General features: G+C 31.6%; 1 protein-coding gene across 1 annotated transcript in view; it reads right to left on the reverse strand.

The window, feature by feature from the left end:
* Cyt-c1 (Cytochrome c1) overlaps positions 1-23,548 on the reverse strand; it is a 54,766-nt gene extending 31,218 nt beyond the window's left edge. The window contains exons 1-3 of the mRNA XM_035370326.2: positions 23,400-23,548; positions 20,625-20,669; positions 9,375-9,523 (exon numbers count right to left, since the gene is read on the reverse strand). Of these exons, the coding sequence (XP_035226217.2) occupies positions 9,375-9,523; positions 20,625-20,669; positions 23,400-23,471 (266 nt within the window). The 5' untranslated portion in view covers positions 23,472-23,548. The remainder of the gene's footprint in view (positions 1-9,374; positions 9,524-20,624; positions 20,670-23,399) is intronic.
* Between the last annotated feature and the right edge of the window lie 256 nt (positions 23,549-23,804).

Here is a 23,804-nt window from a genome sequence, read left to right on the forward strand (position 1 = left end):
GTCATGTCCGGCCCAAGGCGTTTGACTTCCGGAGTACCTTTGCAACTTAATGCAATTACCTCCACAACTTCGATAAGAAAACTGAAGTAATTAAGAAAGAGCAATGGCTAAAGGAAAATGAACGAAACCGTTAAGGGTTTACTGAGAGAGAAGTGAATAAGAAGTCCACGCTAGGGACGAGAAATTCTTTCTGCTTTCAACTTGTTTTCCAAGATTGAAAGAGAGAGAGGTGATGATTAAGGCGAATTCCTGAACGCACTGCGTTAATGGAATCGGAAGAAAGGTTGGAAGACAAACAGCCGGGAAACATATTGTTCCAAGGCTTGGGAAAGGTAAATTAGGTAGTACGGATAGCCGCAGTGATTGCTAATGCCTTGAGGATGGGGGGGGGGGGAGAGTCTTGCAACTAAAACTTGAATCCAGGGATGGAAGAGCGAAAGGAGAGGGAGGGGGGGAAATAGTCTATTCAAGGAAGGCGAAAAGTTCTCCGACCGTACGTGGCGAGTTGAATAATAGGAGCAACTTTTCGAAAAGAAAGAGAACCGTAAGGAAAGTTAACTGTGAAAAAGACGGAGAAATTTTGGGAGAGGATTTAAAGGGAAGAGCTTTGAGCTAAAGTGGCTTATGAAGAGGATAAACAAGGGGAATTAAAGGGGGAGAATTAATTATAAGGGCAGGATTAATTTAATTTTAGGGAGTAAGGGTACTGAAGGGATGAAATGCAAGCTTGTAGTTCCTATGGAGAAAATTAGAATTTTACATTTTTAAACGCAAGATGTAATTCTGTGCAGATAAAATTATGACTTAAATTATTTTCAATCTGAATTAATTATGTCTTAAAATTTAAAATTTTGTGAAGTTAAATAAAGTAGCTGTGAGTTAATTTAAATTCCTATTTTAAAGTTAAATTGGATCCTGTAAGTCTGGTCCATGATATCTGAAAAGGTGAGGTCCTGGTAAATGGGGGGAAATCATATGATTAGCAGTACAGATTTAAGTACCGATGAACGAGGCCAGATTAGGTCTAGCGGGCAATTATGACGAAATAAAAGGTAATTAAGGGTCGCCGGATTAGGCCCGTGAAGTGCTGGTTGAAATTTAAAATTAGAAAGAATTCCTAGTCAAGCAAACACCTCCGCTTTGGCTTTCTAGGAAAGATGTTAAATGTTCTGTCAAGAATGCTCCTAGGTCGCTTAGCGGAGCTGGGCTCCGTTGGGTCATATGCAGGAAGTGAATGCAAGACTGGGTTTTCAATCTGTGACAATCTACTGAAAAACTTGGCCGAATTTTGCCCAAAAAAGGTATCCAGTGGTAACATTTTGAGGTCGTTATGTAGCACTTCATTCCGGACGAAATAATGAGCATTAGTGAGTATGCGAAGCGTGACGCTCTGGAATACTTGAACTTTCTTTAGGTGGCTGTTAGCTGCTGTAGACCAGACGACGGCTGCGTAAGTCAGGATGGGGAGGATGGTACTTTTGTACAGGAGGATCTTATTGCTGAGAGAGAGGTTGCTGGTACGGTTGATAAGAGACATGAGTTGAGTTCTGGTGGTTCTTGCTTTGGCTATTGTATAGCTGATATGAGTATTCCAGAGCAGCTTCGCGTCCAGATAAACTCCCAGATATTTGTAGGAATCCACCCAAGGTATTCTTCTTCAAATAACCTGAGTGGTGGGAGTTGACTATGGACGTTCCTCTTTCTGGAAAAGAAAACGGTGGCGGCACTTTTAGCGACATTAATTTTGATTTTCCAGGTAATGAGCCAGGACTCCAAGTCTGTTAAATACAGCTGAAGGTGATTGAGAGTGGCATGCAGTGTTGAGTGCTGTGAAATGATGGCTGTATCGTCTGCATAAAGTGCTAGATCGACACTAGGTGATTGTGGTATGTCATTTACATACAAGTTGAAGAGTGTTGCGCTAAGAATTCCTCCCTGTGGGACGCCAGCCAGGATAGGCTGAGGAGAAGAAACAGAGTTTTTAACTTTGACAGAAAAGGAACGATTATTGAGATAAGAGTGCATTAAGTGCACAAATTGAGCCGAAATTTCAAGTCGCATGAGCTTGAATAAAATTCCGATATGCCAACACCTGTCGAAAGCCTTTGCTATGTCTAAATAAACTATAGCTGTAGGCTTTCCACTGCGAGATCCTGTATGAATGATTTCTACTACCCTCAGTAGCTGGGTCTGAGTTGAGTGCTTTGCGCGAAAACCGAATTGCTGAGGAATAAGAATATTTCGGTTTCAGCAGAAATCATTCAGGTATCTAAGCAGTATAGTTTCGTAAATTTTACTAAGTGAAGACAGGAGGCTGATGGACCTATAATTTTGAGGGACCTTTGGGTCCATACCAGGTTTTAGAATAGGAATGACTAAAGCATTCTTCCAGCTATCAGGATAATATTTTAACCTTAGCATTGAGTTTATCAAAACTGCTAGGTAAAATATAAATTTAATTGGTAAATTTTTAATCATGCGATTAGAAATCCTATCCAGGCCAGTTGCTTTTGCAGGGGTGAGATTTTTGACAATTGCAGAAATCTCAGTCATTGTTGTGGTAATGGGTTCCTCAGATTGTGTATCTGAGGAGAGAAATTCTTCAACTTGGTGTTGGACTTCATGCGTGTGCGTTGCACAAGAATCGAACATGTCTAGTGGCAAGACGGAATTCAGCGACTGCTCTACGCCTTAAATCATTACATAAATTTGGGATAGCATTCTTACAACACTTAGGAGAAACACGATGATAGAGATCTTCCTGAGCACGTACTTTGAAAGTAGAGCTGTATGTTAATTTTTATATTTTTGTGTTGTATCTTGCATACATGCAAAGATTAAGGGAAGGCAATAACTTACCTTAACATATAGAGATAACTTCCAAGGGCAAGCAGTTAGTTACAATGAATTAAATTATGTAGTTTGATATTCGTAATCATTACATATTTACATGGTTATTATTAATTATTTTTCATAATAATTATTTTCTAAAAAATACCTGTTAAAAAAGCACTAAATCACAATCTAAGTAGATTTTATGACATGTATAATTTATGATAGTCATTCTAAAATAATATAAGGATAATTATACATTAAAGACTACAAAACACGTATGTTTTTAGTGAAAACACATAATAAAATATTTATGCGTCTTTTTAATTTGAAACCTTTCCAGATACTTTAGCTAATTTACATCAATTTCCTTCTCTTTAGTATCATTTCATCATTTTCAACGAACAAATCAATGTTCTCACTAGACTCTGCTTCATCTCCTAATTTGTTAATGTTTCAAAAATATACCTTTGAAGAGTAATTTTCTTCCTCTCTGTGTAATTATTTTTTCCTCAATAAATTTTCTCTTCATTTTAGAATTTTCACATTTAATGAAAGATTTCTGTTATTCTAAAGAACTGCTTGTAATTAGAATGCAGGGAGGAAACTGCTAATTTTATTTCTTTAAGAATATGAGTATTAAGAATAAATATGAAATTATATGAGGTCAGGGCTGGCACCAGAGCCAGAGTGGCAGAAATTTTAAAATTTAGTGAAGTGCTCAACACCAACATTTAGGTGTCACAAAAGTTTTAGAATTCGGGCAGAATTTAGGACCCATAGAGATTAAAACAAGCAGCAAAATGCCTAGCGGCCTATGTAGGGTGCACTGAGACATATAAAATTAATCTTTTGTCAGTTTTCAATTTTTTTATTAATAGAAAATTCCTTTCCAAAGATTCTAGTCCATGTGACAGAGTTAGAACTAGTTATGCAAACTCAATCTAATGAGAAAATAAACGGAAGATAAACATGCTTAACAGAAACTTTTAAGATCAAAAGTAGAAAATTATAATAATTTTGTTTTCAAACTCATATCAAATGAGAACTCATCTTATCTCCAAACTCATATCTAATGAGAAAATAAAGGGAAGATAAACATGCTTAACAGAAACTTTTAAAATCAAAAGTAGAAAATTTTAATAATTTTGTTTTCACTGTCTTCTGAGGTGTAAGGTCTAAAATGCGAAATATAAATATATCTACAACTTTGTAATAACAAAATGCCAGAAGATGGTTTTGATGTTTGCAATTTTTTCTCTCCCCCCCCCTGCAAGAAGTGTTTTCAAAACTGTGCTTTATAGCAATTATTATCATGTTCCTTTTTCAGAATCAAAATACTTCTAAATCATCAAAATGGAAAGTAATGTCACTTTAAAATATGACAGTGAAAAATAAAAATACTTTATTCTCATCTTATTTCATAAACATAATTTTAGTGTATTATCATTATTTTTATAATATTTATCAATGTTATTATGTTTGTAAAAAATATCATCAAAATTTCACAAGTCTTCAAATAAAAATATTTTTATACAAATTGATCTTGATGTTCATATGTAGCCAAATTTAGCGCCACATATTAAAAGAATTAATATCCCCAAAAGGCAAAAATTGTTTTGATGCAATATTTTATGAACTCTTCATTCACAAAGAAGAAATAATTTTGAAATGTTTGTGTTTCAATCAAGGTAATGCCTTGTGCCCAAAAAGAGGAAGAGAGAGAGAAAGAATTAAAACTGTCAGATGAATAAAGTTAAGGATCTTTTGTCAAAATGAACCCTTTAACAGTTTGACCCAGATTTTCTTGTTCTTTTATACAGACTCCTTAAAGGTTTGTCATTGAAAAGTATTATTTTAAATATACCCTCGAAAACGGGCTTGCCCATCTTTTTGTTAGAATTCAAAGCTATGGCTAGCCCAGACTTTTATCTTACTATTACCCCAAATGCTCAAATCCACAAGCATCCCTCCAACCTGGGATAATAGATAATGACACTCAATAGCATGCAAAGAACTCTCCTTGATGTTTTGTGATAAAAGCCCTACACTGCTTCTCTAGAAACAAGAAATTTGTTAACAGTTAGAAAGTGAACAGAAGATGAATTAAACCTTTCATTTATAACTCATAAAATGATTAACAAATTAAAGAGAAAAATGCAATTTAGACACTATTCTGCTATCGGGAGGGATTCAGGAACATATGTATGCATGTGTGTTTGTGTATGTGAATATATACGTTCATACATACATATATACATGCATACACGAACACATACGTCCATTCCTTTTTTAATCTGGTCTCGATAACATGAAGATTATCATAATTTATTATACAGATTAATAGGAATAAGATATTAAATAATATTCTTTACAAAATTAATCTACAACTTTATATCATGAATAATTTTAAAAAAATGAGGCCCACTTTCTGACTTTCAATAATTCACCCAGAAATAAGAAGTTATGTTAAAAATTTTATACAAATTTTATTTAAAAGAATATTTCAGGCTGGTGCAAACATTAAAGTTTTCAGACTTTTGTAGTTTGCTTTGTAAATGAAAATATGTGTAAAAAATCATGTCAACATTAAATTAAATGATATTTTAGAGAACTCATTTTACCATATTGTATTATCATCCTCAATCAATATGTTTATAAAATTTGAACTTGATACCTTATTAGGAAGTAGTTTAAAAATGTTTGATAACCTTCTGTTCATAGCGACAAATACCACGAGTGAACTAAATATGTGCTACTTTTATGCAGATATATCGTTCTGTTTGAAAGAGGTCATCAGAAGAATTTTCGCATATTTTTGATTACTTAAGTTACCTAACTACTTATACTCGCTTATTAGATTTTGTAAAAATTATCTCATTTAAAGTATACTTTTGCCTCTCCTACACTTAATGATCTTATCACCATTCTGATAAATAGAAGATTATGAAAACCAAACATTGAGTAGGTACTTACAAAGCTAATAAATGCTATCAAAATACAACTCTTCATATTTGACTAGAATTTTTTAGCTCCAGATGGAAAGGAATTTTTGTTAGCTTGCTCTCGTAATCAGTAAGTTTTATACCAATTTTAGTTTTTTTCCCCTTCTCTGTCTCATTTTCAGTTGTTTAAAAGTGCATTAAAAAGTTTTGCTGCTTAAAAATATTCGCCATTTCATGTATTTTGATATTTACATATTTTTACCTTAAGATTTCTTTAAAAAGATATAACTGTATACAATACAGACAGATTTAACATATTTGGATTGTAGCAAAGCACATAATTGTTTATCTGCCCAAGAGGAAGGAAGCTTTCAAAGAAGAATCTGGCTTGAATTCCATGTTACACTTGTAAAAAACCAAAGAAAACTTGGAACCAGCTCGTTCGCTAGGATTTAAACCCTGAGCTCAACGATTTTAGATGCTCTGCTAGTAAGGATCCACAGCCTTATTTAAAATCTTGTTTCAAAATCTTCTATCCTGATTAGTGTGATGGAGGTTGTAGTATGATGGTTAGGATTATTTGAATATAGCAAAGCACACAAGAGCTATCATACTTCATGGAACCCTTTTTGTAGGAAGATGGGTCATGTTGCACATGGAGAAAACTGCAAAACCCAAACAGGCAGGAATTCTGTTAGTTTATTTGGGTTTGAACCAAGGTCGAAATGGCAGTATCCAACAGTCAACCATTTAACCACTGGTGAGGCCGTAAGGGATAAATAAATATTACCGCAGTGTTCTGTATAATATCTAATAAGTAAAATATATTTCATTTCTGAAATAATCTTGAACCCAAATTAAAGTTTCTTTTTATGCTAATGGTTAATACAGTTATGCATCAGTCTTAGTACTTCATTTCTTTCAAACAACATTTTGTTTTCAAACAAGCACATAAACTTGAAATAAATTTATATTGTATTTAAAATAAATAAATGACAGTTAAATTTAGCTTTTAAAGACTACTATTTATTTTCAAAAACTATTAAACATATTAATATTTTTTGCTTATTATTAATTTAAAGAAGTTTTGTATTATTTTAGGTGTATCCGATCCATGTACCAATTACTAATCTTTCGGCTTGTTGATGCGCCTATATTTTGAAACACAATGCCTTATGTGTAGTGTGAATTTAAGCCCATTTTCCTTAGAAATTCCTCCACGGTAATATATTTTTCATTAGGGACATAGATCTCGCATGCTATAACTCCATCAATTTGCAGGATTTTATATATTAGTAATCTGAAAATAATTCCGACAATAATAGTATTGGTAACAGGGAAGAGCTCCACAAGATTCACAGCACTGGTCTATACTCCTCAGAGCAGAACTCAACAATACCAATAGTAGATGACTGTCTAGAAATGAAAATTGAATTTATATGCAAATTTATCACGAACTTTAATAAGCACATAGGTTAATATTATTATTCTGGTTTATATGCGCATATATGTATACTATTAAGTGTATTTAGTAAGTGCACTTTTTTTTAAATGCTCTTGCATTTCCTGAAATTGCATTAGTATACTTCTGTATTTTCAAAATTTAGATTTTCAAATATGGTCTGAACTGTTGACCCACCACTACTTTGGGTTTGGCAGTTAATGGATATACCTTGTGGAGAAATCCTGTTTGATTCCTACCGTAGTCAGGAAATATCTCCATGGTGCACTATTGCTACTGCGTCTGTGCAGATGTTGAAATACAGCCTCAATTAGTGCTAAATTTGATATGTAGTAATATTAAAAGATTAAGTAATCCAGGAAAACTGACAGCTTGAAAATAAATAAAATACATCAGTAAAATTCATCTTTGTGTCCACATATTCATGCCGCAGATTTTTTGCACATCAATATTTATGACCAGAAGAGGGAAGAAATTTTTTTACCAATATTGGAAAAACTGAATAAAGTACATCAGTGTTTGACATATATGAGCGATTCTCCTATCCTAAAATCTTAATTGCTACAGGGACTACCAGGCAAGTTATCTTCGCATGTTGGTTAGATTTCAAATGGAAATGTAAAAAATGTCTTTTTGGGGGGAATGAAAGAAATATTTTCACATTTGAATAGCATTCAGTCACTAATTTAAGAGTTTGCTTATCAAATTGAACTTTTTAATTTTCTATTAAAACTTGTGAAAATTTTCTTGAAATTAATTAAATTACGATTTGCAAACTATTTTATGCTAAAAGGGACAAAATTTCTTGGAGACTGGATATCCTTAGTTTCTTTGCTTGCTCCGATGACCCTAATCATTCAGAAAAAGGCTCAACCTTGGGGCAAAAACTCCCACCTATAGTGCTAATGGTTTAGTGATGAGAGAAAGCCTTGAATAGGAAAAGAGTACCTTGCCCCCATTCTCTTTCAACATTTTGATTTTCCCTTTTCTCAAAATCCAAACATTACAAAAATGAGTTTTAAAAGATACTGAATAATAAAATTGTAAAAAGTGATAAATCTTTTCACTAAAGTTTTATAATTTTATTTAAGTTAAAAAATTTTTGGATTATGTGCTGTTTGTTGAAAGGTAAAATTTTGATTTTAATTTTTCACTGAAGTATTCTATTATTTCACTTAAGTTTTCAATTCCTTAAACAGAATTCTCTTTATTTAAGGTACATGATTCTCATTAGAATTTACTTTTTTTCCTTGCTTTAGGGAAGGGCTAGAATTTTCAGGTGAACTATTATAATTAAAATACATTGAAATGGTTCATCAGCTAATTCTGGATACAGAAAAGCAAGGATTTTTATCAAAGAGAGATTTCAATTGATTTCAATGTTCCTTCTCCTGACAAAGTGGCACTGAAGTTGATTGATTTCCTCTTCTATTATGTTCATTTTTCTTTCAATTTTATTAATTTTTTTAATTGGGACATTGCTTGTTTGAAGAGTTTTGGTTTTAACATTTTTTAAAATTATTTATTGTATTTATGGGATTATTTGAAATTTATTCCTTATGAATTTCAATTTTTGGTCTTTGTGAAAAATTGGTTCTAAATTTCTTACTTTGTGTCTTTATGTACATATATGTGAGTGTGTGTAAGAAAATAAATGTTATTGAAACCATATTTTTTAATAAACTTCTGCTATCGCTTTGAAAATGTACAATGATCACTTTACATTTTATAAAACATAAAATCATACAGTACAAAGTCTGTAATCCATTAGCCGGAATGATCTATAATCCGGACCTCAAAGCCACAAACTTTACGTATGCGCGTAGAGAATGCGCATACATTACGTGCATATGCTTTATGCATGCACACGTTGAAAGAAATGTTTAATGAAGTAAACAAATAAATATTAAACTTTTTTTGGTAAATTTTGATACCATTTAGATCATAATTGCTTTTTATTTCATAAATTACGGTTTCACATTTTTAATTGTATAATTTCTGCATGCCATCCCTACCAGATTTAAATTGATGAACTATAATCCGGAAAAAACCTTAATATGGAATCGCCGAGTCCGAATTATGGACTTTGTACTGTATATTCTTTTTCTTATGGTGTTTAAATTACAATCAAATACCTTGCATGATCAAGAGAACTAAGAAGTCCATTATGGCTCCAAGGGTGCTTAGGTGGATGGACTACAGGCTCTCCAGCTTTCACACTGTCACTTAAAACATATATTATTCCTGCAGCTCCAGTAAATGCAACTCCTGTTGCAGCTATAAACTACAAAATAAAAAAATAAATAAATAAATAAAATTTAAAAAAAAAATTTAGTGCTAGAAAATATACCATACTTTATATTGGGTGTCCAAAGTTTCAAGTGTACGACATTCATAAAATGCTAACTAATACTGAATATTTTATATAAGTAGGCCACATTGTGATATATTCTTAAGTAATACAATAGGAACTGCAAATATTGTTAATTCGAAAGGTTAGATACAAACAGTCATTCACATTATATTTCACTACTACAAAAACAAAGTCCTTTATGTCCACCATTCAGTGATTTACACAACCACTCCTGTATTTTAACATTAAGCACTTTAATTATATTCTTTCGAACTAAATACCTTCTCGTAACAGAGATATTTAATATGTATCGGATACATATTGAAATGAAATCATTGTGTTTGTGAAACATCAAAGCAGTTTGATAATAATACCATACAAAGACTGAGATCCAATATCCGTAATGATATAAAATCTGGACCACAAAGCCAATATCCACACTACAAAAACCAAGTCCTTTATGTCCACCATTCAGTGATTTACATAACCACTCCTGTATTTTAACATTAAGCACTTTAACTATATTGTTTCGAACTAAATACCTTCTCGTAACAGAGATATTTAATATGTATCGGATACATATTGAAATGAAATCATTATGTTTGTGAAACATCAAAGCAGTTTGATAATAATACCGTACAAAGACCGAGATCCAATATCCGTAATGATATAAAATCTGGACCACAAAGCCATTACCAACCACTTTTTTTGTGTGTGTACGTGGAAGTGTGTATGCTTTACAGATGCATATTTGACTTCCCAAAATAGTAAAACATGTGGAGAGTCAACTGATTCTTAATTTCACTTCGGTACTAAATAAAGTATCTTGTTAATGAAGAAATCATTATAGCAGCATAAAAATGTGTGATCAATACTTTGGCTCCGTAGCTGCATATCTGCTTGGCATAATTTCAAATAAAACATTCTATATAGAAACACTGTTGACTTTACACCTACGAATATTTTATACCCCTGGCGTCAACCTGGCGAATCGTTACTTTCTATATTTTGCTTTCATCACACATGACAACTTGAGTCATGCAGTGATGCTTAAACATTTTTATATTAGTAACTGAATAACGCAAAGAGTGTGGTAACCTTTTATACTGACATTACACTTGGGGATGATTACAGATTTAATTTAAATGCATTAAGCAATTAAGACACAATAACCTGCCGAATAAATACTAATTCAGAAGTCAAACAACAAAAATCAGTGTTATAATTATTAATTATAATGCTGAATTAGCATTAAGCAATGTTGAGGAGAAAAAAATTTAACAAAAATTTCTTTCACTATGGTAAAAATAGATTTTGTTAATGATACTCATAAGCAAAAAGAGTAGATCGTGTTGTTTGAATTAAGAATAAAAACACTAAATCGTGTTGTTTGAATTAAGAATAAAAACACTAAATCGTGTTGTTTGAATTAAGAATAACTGATTTCCTATTTACATAAACCCAGAACTGGTGCCAGAGCTCATATGGCTACACTGAGACAAGATTTTTGGAATTTAGAGAAGCGGCGAGCAACAATATTAAGGGATGAAAATATTTTTGGAATTTAGGGACCCAAAGCTTAGAACTTAGGGAGGCACTCAGTAGAAGAATTTAGAATGCGCAAACATATCTAGATATCTAGCACCAGCCCTCGATAAACCTTTTGTATATGTGGGAATTTATTTATTGAGAACTCAGATAAGCCTGAAGCATGTGCAATAAATATATGTAAATATAATAAATAAGTAAACTAATACAATTTAGGCTTAAATTCTCTCGGTGCACAATAGAAGCAAGACAAAATTTAGTAGAACAACTTGTTTTCCATCGCCAATCTCATGATACATAACCAGTAATGTATAGCAGACACTATTAAGCATGGCTAAAACTATACTGATTCCAAGGAATTTCAGTTAACATAGCAGACTGTGTTATTTCTTAAATTTCTGATTTGATCTAGCTTATTATTTTTTGTGGGCTGTTATTCTTACAGAAGTTTTATGAAAATTAAAGTTTGAACTTTCGATTATGTTGAAAAGAGTTTCTCATTCTAGAGCTGCAACATAACCTACAAAGCAAAAGTACGTTTCAATGTCCATTAAAAAGTATAATTGCCACAAAAATGGATAAATGTGTATCAGTCTCAAAATACGCGAGGAGTATGGCATTATAAAGTTAACTGTATTAGACATAAGAAAACAGAAAAAAGGAACTTTTTGAATTTTTGGTGGATTTTAACACCCCACTTCTGCAATGAATAACAGAAAAATTATTCATTATGCTGACAGTGATGATCATGACAAAATGATGACTAGATGTGTCAGAAAGTGTCGCAGCAAAGGCATGCCATTGATGTGTTCAATTTTAGCTCAAGCCAAAATATTTCATAAAGAAATGAACTTAAAAAACTGAATGCACATATTTGACAAGTTTGTTAACCAAATTCAAAAATTGCCATGGTATGAGGCAATTAAAAATTTCAGGTGAGAAAGCTTCAGCTGATACTGAAGCTGCTGAATTATTTGCAGATGAATTCAGTGAACTCTTTAATAGTAAAAAATGATCTCCAGAACAAATTTACAACACTGAGGAAACTTTTCTTTCTCTGGCAATAGGTAACGTGAAATACGTTAGCAACTCTACAGAAAAGGTTCCAACTGGTGTCAAAGATTCCAAAGCGAGATTAATAATTTTAGCATGCAGGAACGCACGAGTGTAAACTTTTCATGATCGCAAAAAATGCATGACCCCTAGTCTTTAAAGGAGTAAAGATTTCCTCCATTATATATCATGCAAATAAAGGAACATGGATGACACAAGCGTTAATGAATGATTGGTTCGAAAATCATCTCAGACCTGAGGCTTGGCAACATCCGAATTTGGTTGATTTACCAGACTTCACAAAAATTGTCCTGATTATAGACAACTGTTCAGCTCATACTTTATTTAAAGTTTTTAACGAAAAATGATGTATCCATATTATTCTTTCCTCAAAATCATATGTTCATCATTCAGCCTATGAATATCAGAATATTTGCATTTCTGTGCATGCACAGAAATGCAAATATAAAGCAGCATTTTTAAAATCCATGTTAAATTTCTTGAATAATGGCAAGACTATTCAAGAATTTTAAAGATATTTAAGCATGAAATACGCTGTGTGGAGCATCATAAGATCATGCGAGGATGTGACTCCACATACTTTAAAAAATGCTTGGCATAATTTATGGCCAAAAGCTATCGTATTTCATGGTAAGGTTGATGAAGATGATAGCCGCGAATTTGAAGGTTTTCGGATATCACAAACCAAAGTTGAAATTTTCCAATTAATATATTTTGTAAAGAAATGTGGAAAAATGGTAATAAATAAAGATGATATAAAAGTTATTCATTTTGATGACATTGCCCCAATCATCAACCAATCAATGGATAGCAAAATTTGTACAGTGCAAAGTCTTTAATCCGGACTCGTCAGGACTTCGGCGATTCCAGATTAGGGGTTTTTTCCAGATTATAAATCATCAATTTAAATCTGGTAAGATGGCATGCAGAAATTATAAAATTAAAAATATGAAACCGTAATTTATGAAATAAAGAACAATTATGATCAAAAGGGTATCAAAATTTACAGAAAAAAAAAAAAAAAAAAAAAAAAGCTTAATATTTATTTGTTTACTTTATTAAACATCTCTTTCAATGTAAGTTGTTTAAGTTGCTTCGTTTTTTGTGCTAATACTTTCTATTTAATTCTATAAACAGACAATTTCTTGTTCAAAGTTCCGCTGTTCAAGTCCTGTAATTGTGTGCCGAGAATACCGACTAACTTGTGAATCGAAAAAAATTTTTTTTTCATTAACCTCTCAATCACTTTCTTCATGCCTTTATCCATTTTTTGCAGCAATTCCACTTTTTGTGTGATGGACATTGAAACATGCTTTCGCTTTGTAGATCCTTTGGCAGATCCAGAATCGGAAACTCTTTTTGCCATAATCAAAAGTTCAAGCTTACTTTTTATAAAATTGCTCTAACAGTCTGCAAAAAATAATAAGCCAGATCCAATTGGAAGATTAAGGAACAATGCAATCTGCAACACTGTAGTATGTTTCTAGATCCAGAAGATACGACTAGCGATAGTGAAGAAAGTGACAGAGGCTACTGAAAATGAAAAAAATTTCGATTGACAAGTTAGTCGGAATTCTCGACACTGCAATTTCAGGACTTGAACAATGGAACTTTAACTGAACAAGAAATTATGTTTGTCTACAGAATTAAAGAGAAAGTATTAGCACAAAAAAATGAAGCAACTTAAAAAGAAACCTAAACTGAGAGACTCGCCCCTTCCTGCATGCCTTCGTGGTGTAATGGTAGCGCATTCAGCACGTATTCGAGAGGTCTAGGTTCTAGTCCTGGCAAGGGCACTGCCCATTTTTCACATCTCCTACTTCAAAAAAACTTCATGACGCTATAGTTGTGCCTGAACAAAAAGATGGTGGACAATAATTTGTCACCACCAGGATTTGATGACTGGGGATTAGGAGACCCAATCGCCCTTTAAAAGGGGGAGTATATGAGGTATTTTCTCCCTCCTTCCTACATGCCTTCATGGTGTAACAGTAACGCACTCTGCATGAATTCGAGAGGTCCAGGTTCTTGTTCCGTTGAGGACACTGCACTTTTAAAAAAGCCTAATGACTCTACAAAGTAAAGAGATAAATATTAAGGAGATTTTTTTTTTTTTGTAAATTTTGATACCCTTTAGATTATAAATGCTTCATTATTTCACAAATCATGATTTCATATTTTTTAATTTTATAATTTCTACATGCCATCTTACTGAATTTAAACTGATGATCTAATATCCGGAAAAATCCCAAATCCAGAATCGCCGAAGTCCCGATGAGTCTGAATCTCGAAATTTGTACAGTATATATGTAAATAGAATTATATTATTATAAATCCCAATGCTGGATTATTTTATAGAATGTAAATTATCGAGATACAATCTGCTTTTCAAGAAACGTGATTTGTAGAAATAAGCAGTCACAGGTGAATCAATAGTGATTTGGCTTCTAGTTGCAAAATATCATTTAATAGTATTAAGTACAGACTTGTATCTTATTTATTTAGCAACTGATGATAATTTCAAAATTATCCACTTTTTCTATTTACATCCCATAACTAATGTACATTTCCAATTAATTTTCTTAGAATAAAATAATCAACAAGCAAATTTTTAATATGATTTTAAGAATAAACAACTTTGACAGTTATGATCTAATATGTAAAGAGGGTTCTTAATACTGAATATCTTAACTTTTACCACAGTGTCTGGCTGATTAGTACATCTCAAGCAGGAAATGACTAAAGTTGTTTTGTGCATATTATTCTTAAAGCACGGGAAATGGAAAATATTGTTTTCTATGAATTATTAGCGGATTATTGTCATCTTTAGGTTTTTTGGTGGCAAAGTGATTTTTTTTAACAATAATTTTTTTACAACTTTTTACAGTAAATTTCTAATAATGGGCCGCAATAGAATACAACTGATGATGAAAAACTGTGTGCAGATAATTTGTTGAACTATTCCTGCGAGAACGAGCTTACTAATCATAATTCTAGTGACGACAATATGACACAACATCCTAAGACTTTTTCCAACCAAGAATTTCAAGCAGTTCTGATTTTTAACCACTAGTGCAGTATTCTATGTATTCAGAATTATTTAAAAGTTTGTTTCTCTAATATTTAAAAACAAATGTTGACAGTAATATTCTATTTTTTTCCAATTAAATATTTTATTATTCATATTAACCTACCTCTGTACTTTTACTTACAGTTTGAAAACATGATTTTATCGCCCAATTACGGCATCTTAAAAATTATTCTGAATCCTTATTTTTATTATTCTAAATGTAATATTTTAAAAAGTTTCATTTTAGAGTACTTCCCATTTAACTTATTAGGTACAATACTTACATGACTTTTTAAACATTCAACAGCATTAAAATTATATTTCATGTGTAAAAATAAAAATGCAAGATTTTTTTTTTTTTTTCACTGCTTGAATGGACAGCTCACATGCCCTTCAAACCATTATGACCATTCAGTGCTTCAAACCATTATGTCAAGTCAGTTGGAAAATATCCACTACCTAGCCAATTACAGCCCAAAGGAAGAGTCGGCAGGCAGGTCTATTAGGCATTTAATTCCGCATGGTAGTAGAATTACAATAACAGTTTTAACAAATACAGTTCTGCGTACATGACATGGAACTGAAACCTATTTAGACACTGGAATTTTACAAATCTTGAAAAAATATTAGATTTACAGCAGTGTTTTAACAGTTGTAGTTCTGGAAGACAAAATTTAAAGCTGTGTCTACATATGGATTTTGAACAAAACTTGGAATTATGATATTAGGTTCACAGTTATTAAAATGCATTACTGCTATTACAAAATTGATGTGTATAGTCAGCCCTTGAAAGTTGTAACAACTCATCAGAGTTATCATTTATGTATTTAACTATCTGTATCACTCTATTTAGAGCGCTTTTAGATTGCTTGGGAGCAAATGGTACCATTTTCATTGACACGTATTTGTCAATGATTTTTGATGAACATAACCTTGTCCTCATTCAAGCTCTTTGACAAGCTTGACATTCAAGCTCTTTGATTTCCACACATATATATATATATATATATATATGAACTACACCTTTTTGCACATTCTTCTGGATCTTGATATGACTGAAAATGCCTTCTGAGTGCTTGAATTTTTTTGTTGATTGTCTGCTAGGAACATGTTCCACCAGCTGCATTGAGGTATGGTTTCAGCTCACTTATAGTCATCCTTGATAGTATTTATAAATTTCTTAGTGGCACTATCCACTGTTCAAGATGTTTTATGAAATACTAAATATATTTTTTATTATTATTAATTTTAATGTATAGTTTACAATATTTGGTACTTTCCGATTATCCACACTGCCCCGCTAAAAGGCTGTTAATTTGCTGCCAACTTTGCAGAGAATTCTTAAACTTCGGCCACATTTCAATTCAGAACAATTCACATGCAGTGCAACATAAACTAATAGTCATCATCTGTCTGCTGTGTGCAAGCACATACTCGGGCTATCAAATAAAAACATTTTACTAACATCTTAGATTGCCTATTTTGGCAATATAGAAAACTGCCTTAGGAATATTTTTCAGGAGGGTGCAGATAACCAGAAAAATTCTACTTTATTTCTTATGTCATTTATTAATTGGTAGTAATAATTAGTTTATGTCTTTAATTTTAAAATCCTGTATTATATATATGTAATGTTTTCAGTTATTCCAACACATCGTGGGCGAATGGTGAGGCTATTCCATTACACGTTCTGGCAGATGGTTGACAAAGCTGGGATGATTGAAGCACGGAGAAAAATGACGACTCAGGACTTTTCACTTTTAACAGCAAGCATATCTTTATTTTAATTTAGAACAGATGACTTTTTCCAGATGGAGTTAATCAAATAACTTAGTCAGTAATTGAACTATTAGATACGATTGACTTTAAACTTTAATACGTCATAACATTCTAACAAAGAAAGAGGAGCATAGCAGAAGTGTTAACAGGACGAAGGCAAGAAGGCATCTGTGTAGGAGAACTTATGACGCAGCATTTATATGAAAGGTTATGTAACAGAGTAGCTTCTAGAAAAATGTAGAAAAACTTATGACGCAGCATTTATATGAGGAGGTTATGTAATAGGTGCGAATGTTCTAGAAGGTACTGGGTTAGGGGACGATCCTGAATTGCAGAAAATTAATTAAAGGTTGCTGGTTCGCAAAGAGCAAAGCCATCGTATTTTTTAAATATTTTACATATATATATATATATGGCTGATCTTTGGAATATGGTAACTGGTAGTTTGGCAACATTTTGGAGGCGATAAAGGACTACCTAGGACTTTGGTTATAATGTGAGAAGTACTCAGTTCCGATTACGCATTATTTTGTGTGAGGGAAATGAGAGATCATGAGATATGTCATGTGACATTAATGGACGAATTACAGTTCTTTAATCGGAAAAGGGGGGGAATCGGGAAAAAATCTGGAAATTTTGTATTTAGCTTTATTCTGTGTTGTGTGAAACAGTGTTCGTTAATTTTTGGATCCCATGGCCCTAACTAAAGTGAATTCGAAATGGGTATTTAGTGGGATTGAAAGGGGTAGTAATAAGTGTTTTTTTAAGGTTGTGCGAGATAGAAGTAAAGATGTTTTATTAAGTTATTTATTTTACCTGGTACCTTGCTGTGAACTATAAGTATGATTTTAAAGATCCTGAAACAGGCGCACGTACGCTTGCTTTTTATTTAGTGGAGGAAATAAGAAAAGTTTATCGGACACATAATCAAGATTCTGAAGAAGATTAGGTAAGTTAGTATTTTGAATTATTTGAGGATATTATTTTTATGCACTTTTCTAAATGTAAGGAGTAAATAAAATAATATGATATTATTGGAAAATTGTTATTAGCAATGATTTTTATATTTTAAGTAGTGTTTTTGAATTTAATTATATTTTAATTCAATGATAGTTATTTTGTGAATTACATGTTTGTAGGAATTTGGTATACGTTTCAGTGGAAGTAAACGTGCATGGAAATAATTTAAATATTTGACACTAAGTATTTGTAACCATTTGTAATGTTTGAGGTATGAATTCGTTGGTGACGTTTATAATATAATAGATAATTTAGAGGTAAAAGTTTTTGGATATTTTATTTATTTTATAGGTGAAATGTTCATCTTTGGAAAGGGTATATACTTTCTCGCGATTAGGTAATTTCATATATGTTCTTTTTACCGGATTTAAAGATTCACAAAATTTTCATGCATTTTCGTGAAATTTTTCAAATTTATGAGAAAAAAGCAGTGTACATGGATATAGTGAAGAGTGTGTGCAATGCCATTTTTGTGCAATTCTGGGATGTTTTTTTAAGTAAAAATAAGTCGACGTGTACATGGTTTAGTGATATTTTAATTAAATGATAGTTATTTTGTGAATTTTATGTTTGTAGGAATTTGGTATACGTTTCAGTTGAAGTAAACGTGCATGGAAATAATTTAAATATTTGACACTAAGTATTTGTAACCATTTGTAATGTTTGAGGTATGAATTCGTTGGTAATGTTTATAATATAATAGATAATTTAGAGGTAAAAGTTTTTGGATATTTTATTTATTTTATACGTGGAAATGTTCATTCTTGGAAAGGGTATATACTTTTTCGCGATCAGGTAATTTCATATATGTGCTTTTTACCGAGTTGAAAGATTCACAGAATTTTTTTGCATTTTCGTGCAAATTTTTGTAATTTATGAGAAAATAGCAGTGTAGATGGATAAAGTTAAGAGTGTGTGCAATGCCTATTTTGTGCAATTCTGGGATGTTTTTTTAAGCAAAAATAAGTCGACGTGTAAATGGTTTATGTGTATGTGCTATTGTGAAAAACGTGCAAGGAGTTTGCGATTGTGCACTTTTTCCCAATTTTGCAGTTAATATTTGTCATGATTAAGCAGTTTTGTTACATAAAATTTCTAGCATAAGTGTAATTCGGCTAGTAGATTGTTGGAAAAAGCGTTCAGTAAATAAAAAGAAAAGAAACATGTCTTTACTTCGTGAAGACAAAATGGCGGCGAAAAAAAAAATAGAGGGTTCCTGTAGCAGAGTTGGTCGCCAAATTTTCGCCAAAAAATCGCCAAGTTACCATAATCCAAAGATCAACCATATATATATATTGGGTCATCTGGAAAATTCTGTGGCTTTCCAAATCAATTATTATTGGTGGTATTGCTAAAAATCAATGTTATACAATTCAGATATTATCAGAAAAATTAAACATTCCATAAGTTCAGTACATGATCATTTGAAGAAGACTCAGTGTGTAACCTACTACAATGTATGTGTATATCTCACACTTTAACAGAGAAAAATATGCTTGCTCAAGTTTTGGCAGGTAATTCTTTGCTGAAAAGAAATAGAGAAGCTTGTTTTTTAATGGCTCATTACTGCAGATAACAAACAATAATGATACATAAAATCATTTCATGGGATAAGCCAAAAGAGACTCTTTTACTAACACATAGAGGCTGGCTGCATCTAAAAAAAAGTAATGTGTTGTGTATAGTAGGAATTGTATACTATGATTATCACCACTAAATCATGCAATTCAGAAAAATACTGTTCTCAAACGGCAGTTTCAAAAGCAGAAATTTAAACAAAGTGTTGAAACAAAATAACCTTCAAGATGTATTCAAGATGATGCTTATTATGACAAGAGTTATCCTCACATGTGTCAATGAATGTCAGACAAACCCTTATTGAACATAACTGGAATGTTCTGTGTTAAACCTTCCCTCATATTTACTACACCTTGTCTTCTTATTCTGAAGAGTTTCATCTCTTCAAGTCAACTAAAATTTTCTGAACTGTGATTTCATTTTGAACACCTCGCATTCTCTTTTTGGCTTATGTGCTGTAAATTAAATTGTCACCTACTGCTTCTTCTTTCTTCAAACATATTTAAAATATCTAAAAAGTATCAGCAGAGTAATTCCAGAACAGATGCACTTACTATTCCAACTTATCCGTGTCATCCTCCAAAATGTTTGTCTACAACTAAAGCATTCTTCTATTCCAAAGTAAACAAATGTTAAATTAATCGTGAGTGCAACTACTTATGTATCTACATGTTAGTAACATCCAAATTATTTCATATATGTATATGCATACTCCCTGTAAAATTCCTACTCCTTATATACAGTGTGTTAAGTATACATCTATATTCATGCACAAAATGACAAAAAAAAAAATGTTTTTTAATTGAACTAATAAACTATAAGATAAAAAATAAAAGCTTTTTAAATATTAATGAAATTATTTTTAAATATTAATTATTATTAATTATTTTTAAATATTAATGAATTTTTAATATTAATGAAATTATTTATTTTTAAATATTAATGAAGCAGTCTGGCACTCACCTTCTTTGATCCACTTGAAAACCTTGGAATACTTGAAAATTGTAACTGTAAAATAAAACCATTAAAAGTCTTAGGCTTATTTAATATGGATAAAATACTTATACTGAAGATATGAAAAAACTACTTTTAGATACCATGTTATGCTTCTGTATAGAAAACAAGGTGCTTTATTTGCTCGCAAATCTGGCAATTGCATTTTATTATGTTTTTAGGTATATTATGTTTAATATATAACGTCAAAAAAATAAAATACGAAGCAACACCACACGGTAAAATCTCACATACTATTTGTCAGAATTTATTTGAAGCAAGAAGCAAATGGGAGAAATTAATTTGATTCCATTTTAGACAGGGCTATGAAGTCCATAGGGAAAATGACCGACTCCAACTCCAACAACTGAAATTTTAGACTCCCTCATATATATATGTAAACATATACACATGTACTATTTTTTTAATATAAAAGAAGTAATAGATGCTACAGAAAACAATTGATGGCATAGCAAATTATTTATATTAATTAGCATTTATTATGAAATGGAAAACTGACATTGGTTATTTCTAAGAAACGGTATAAACTTCGGCAAGATTTTTGTTGGCAGGCCATAGATCCGATTTGTTCTAAAAGTTATAAAAGATGTGTCTTGCAAGTGCAATCATATTTCTCTAGTTCTTCAAGTATAGAAATCGTGTTTGTATTTTTTTCAGTTTTATATCTAAAGGTTCATGGTTCTTTATTCTCATTCGCTTTGCCTTAGCCTTTTCAATATTATCCAAAAATATTTCTCAAAATCCAATTCATCACTGGAAGAGTATGATAGAGACTCAATTGCAAAGTCTGAAGCACGACTGTCTTGATTTGAATTCTCCAGCTGTTCTGAGAATAATTTCATTCTTAATGAAAATTCATAGATGGCTTTCTTTGCATTTTTAATTTCTTCGTCATCCAAGAAATTTCGTTGTTTCGGATCTACATACATTGAACCCAGCAAGATCTCATTGTCTAGCAAACTAGTTTTTCTTTTCTTCATTGAAGAAATGATTCCTTCTGCAATTAACCCTCCGTTTCAGAAAGAACAAACATCACATTCTTCCATTCTCCCCTCCTGTCAATTCTTTAGACTGCAGCTTTTTTGTGTCTATATACGGTGTAGAAAAAAGAGTTTCTAATTCTGAAAGATCATTCTACAGTCTTTCTGTTAATGAAACATTAGGGTTATCTAAATCTTCTAAAAAAATTCTTAATTCTAAAAACCTCTTTATGATCAAATACGTACTTCTTTATCGCATTGCTTGATCAATAATTGCTCCTTTTACTGGTCGCTTCTTAAGAATGGTATCAATTTTGGGAGTTTGTGCTACTATTGCTGCTTACTTAAATTTACCAGTGAAATTTGTAACTAAATGAATCAGTTTAATCACTAATGGCAAATATTACATACATCCTCCTCCCTTATATTTATTTACTAATATGTAAATAAAATAGAAAATAACTATTTATTAATGTAATAATCAGCTTGTCATTAATTTTTTTCAATTCATTTTCATTTCAAACTGTCCAACAAAAACTGGAGTCGGAGTCGACCTGCGATAATACCAAAGTACCGAAAAGAAAATATATATCAGTAAAATGTTCTTTACTGAATTTTCAATGATTAGAATCATGTTACATAAATGCATATAACTACATCAATTCACATGTTTGTATAGTTTTAGTTTACATATAACTTAAAGATCACTTTTGATTTTTAATTTTCAAAAACAATTTTAAAATCATTTTTACTGCTATTAAATATATGTTATCAAAGTTTAAAATATGGGTTAAATTCTAGTACACATGGCCTTGGAGTGATTTTGAAAACTATCACCAAGATTAAAATGACTCATTTACTGCTCGTCATAAATACTGTGTTTAGTGTTCATCATCATGTCATCAAATTCCGTGTGCATCATATATTAAGATTATACCAAAATATGCACAAGAGTATTTTTTAAATTCAATGAAAATTTTCATATATTATTCTCCTCTTCAACACAATTTCGGATGAGCACAACATTAACAATAACAGCTTACTTTCTTAAAACACACAAACTTGTAAATCTGTAATATAAAGAGCAGAATAAGCAAATTTCAAATATATTACTCTTGTACATAAATAAATCTCTCAAAAACTGCTTTTATAAATATGTAACAGTATAATAAATGAAAATGCACATTTTTCCATAAAAGTATGACACACCAAATTCCATACAAAAATATCATTTTCCTGAAGAATTATAAAAAAAATAGAAAAAGCTGGGTTAATTATGAACAGATAGTTTCACACATGTCAAAAACCAGTTTAAACTTCTGGTCAATTTTGTGGCATATATATGATTACATGGAGACTGAGACCTAATTCTCTATACTTTAATGCTATTCATTATACATTTAAGCCAATTTCGACCAACATAAATATTCAATGCATCAAAATAAATAAATATTTCAATAATTTGCAATGAATGTTATTAGGTATTGCTATTATGTAATGCGGATTTATATAGGTTAGTTAGTAGCATAAGGATCTCAATTTCAGTATCGTGTGCAAAAAAATATATGAATCTTGGAAAATTTTAAAAAATTACCACGGTCATTTAAAAATATAAACATGCCGGGCAGTTTAAATTTTACGGTGACCGCAAGGTCACTCATTGAGGTAAACAAATACTTTGGCTATACGATTTGCTTTAAACGAGTCAAGTATTAAACCGTTATTCTAATTTAAAATATATTACCTTCTGCGTTCTGTATGTATTGGAAATTCGTATAAAATCATTACGAAGAAAATTTCGCACAACCACAGCCATACTTTCGTTGCAAATCTACCTCACTTAACATTCGCTTCGTGTGGCTGCAGGTAACGATCATAACCGCACAAGATATAAACTTGATTTCCTATACACCGGCAAAATGACTTATTGGATGCAAAACAAGAGAGTCGTGCACTTACGTTTTTTAGCACATTCAGTGCCCAAAACGGGGTATTGCGTATGATATGTAATGCCCCCTGGTACATTCGGAATAGCCAAATTTGTAAAGAGTTAAGAATAGAGGATCTTTGTGATTTTTATTGCCGCCTATCTAGGGCATTTTATGATAAACAGGAACTTCTGGACAATCCTGTGGTTGTTAACTATTGT

Source organism: Stegodyphus dumicola, chromosome 6, assembly GCF_044657685.1.
Source record: "Stegodyphus dumicola isolate Sdum_Otavi_A_Nest chromosome 6, ASM4465768v1".
NCBI classification, from domain to species: domain Eukaryota; kingdom Metazoa; phylum Arthropoda; class Arachnida; order Araneae; family Eresidae; genus Stegodyphus; species Stegodyphus dumicola.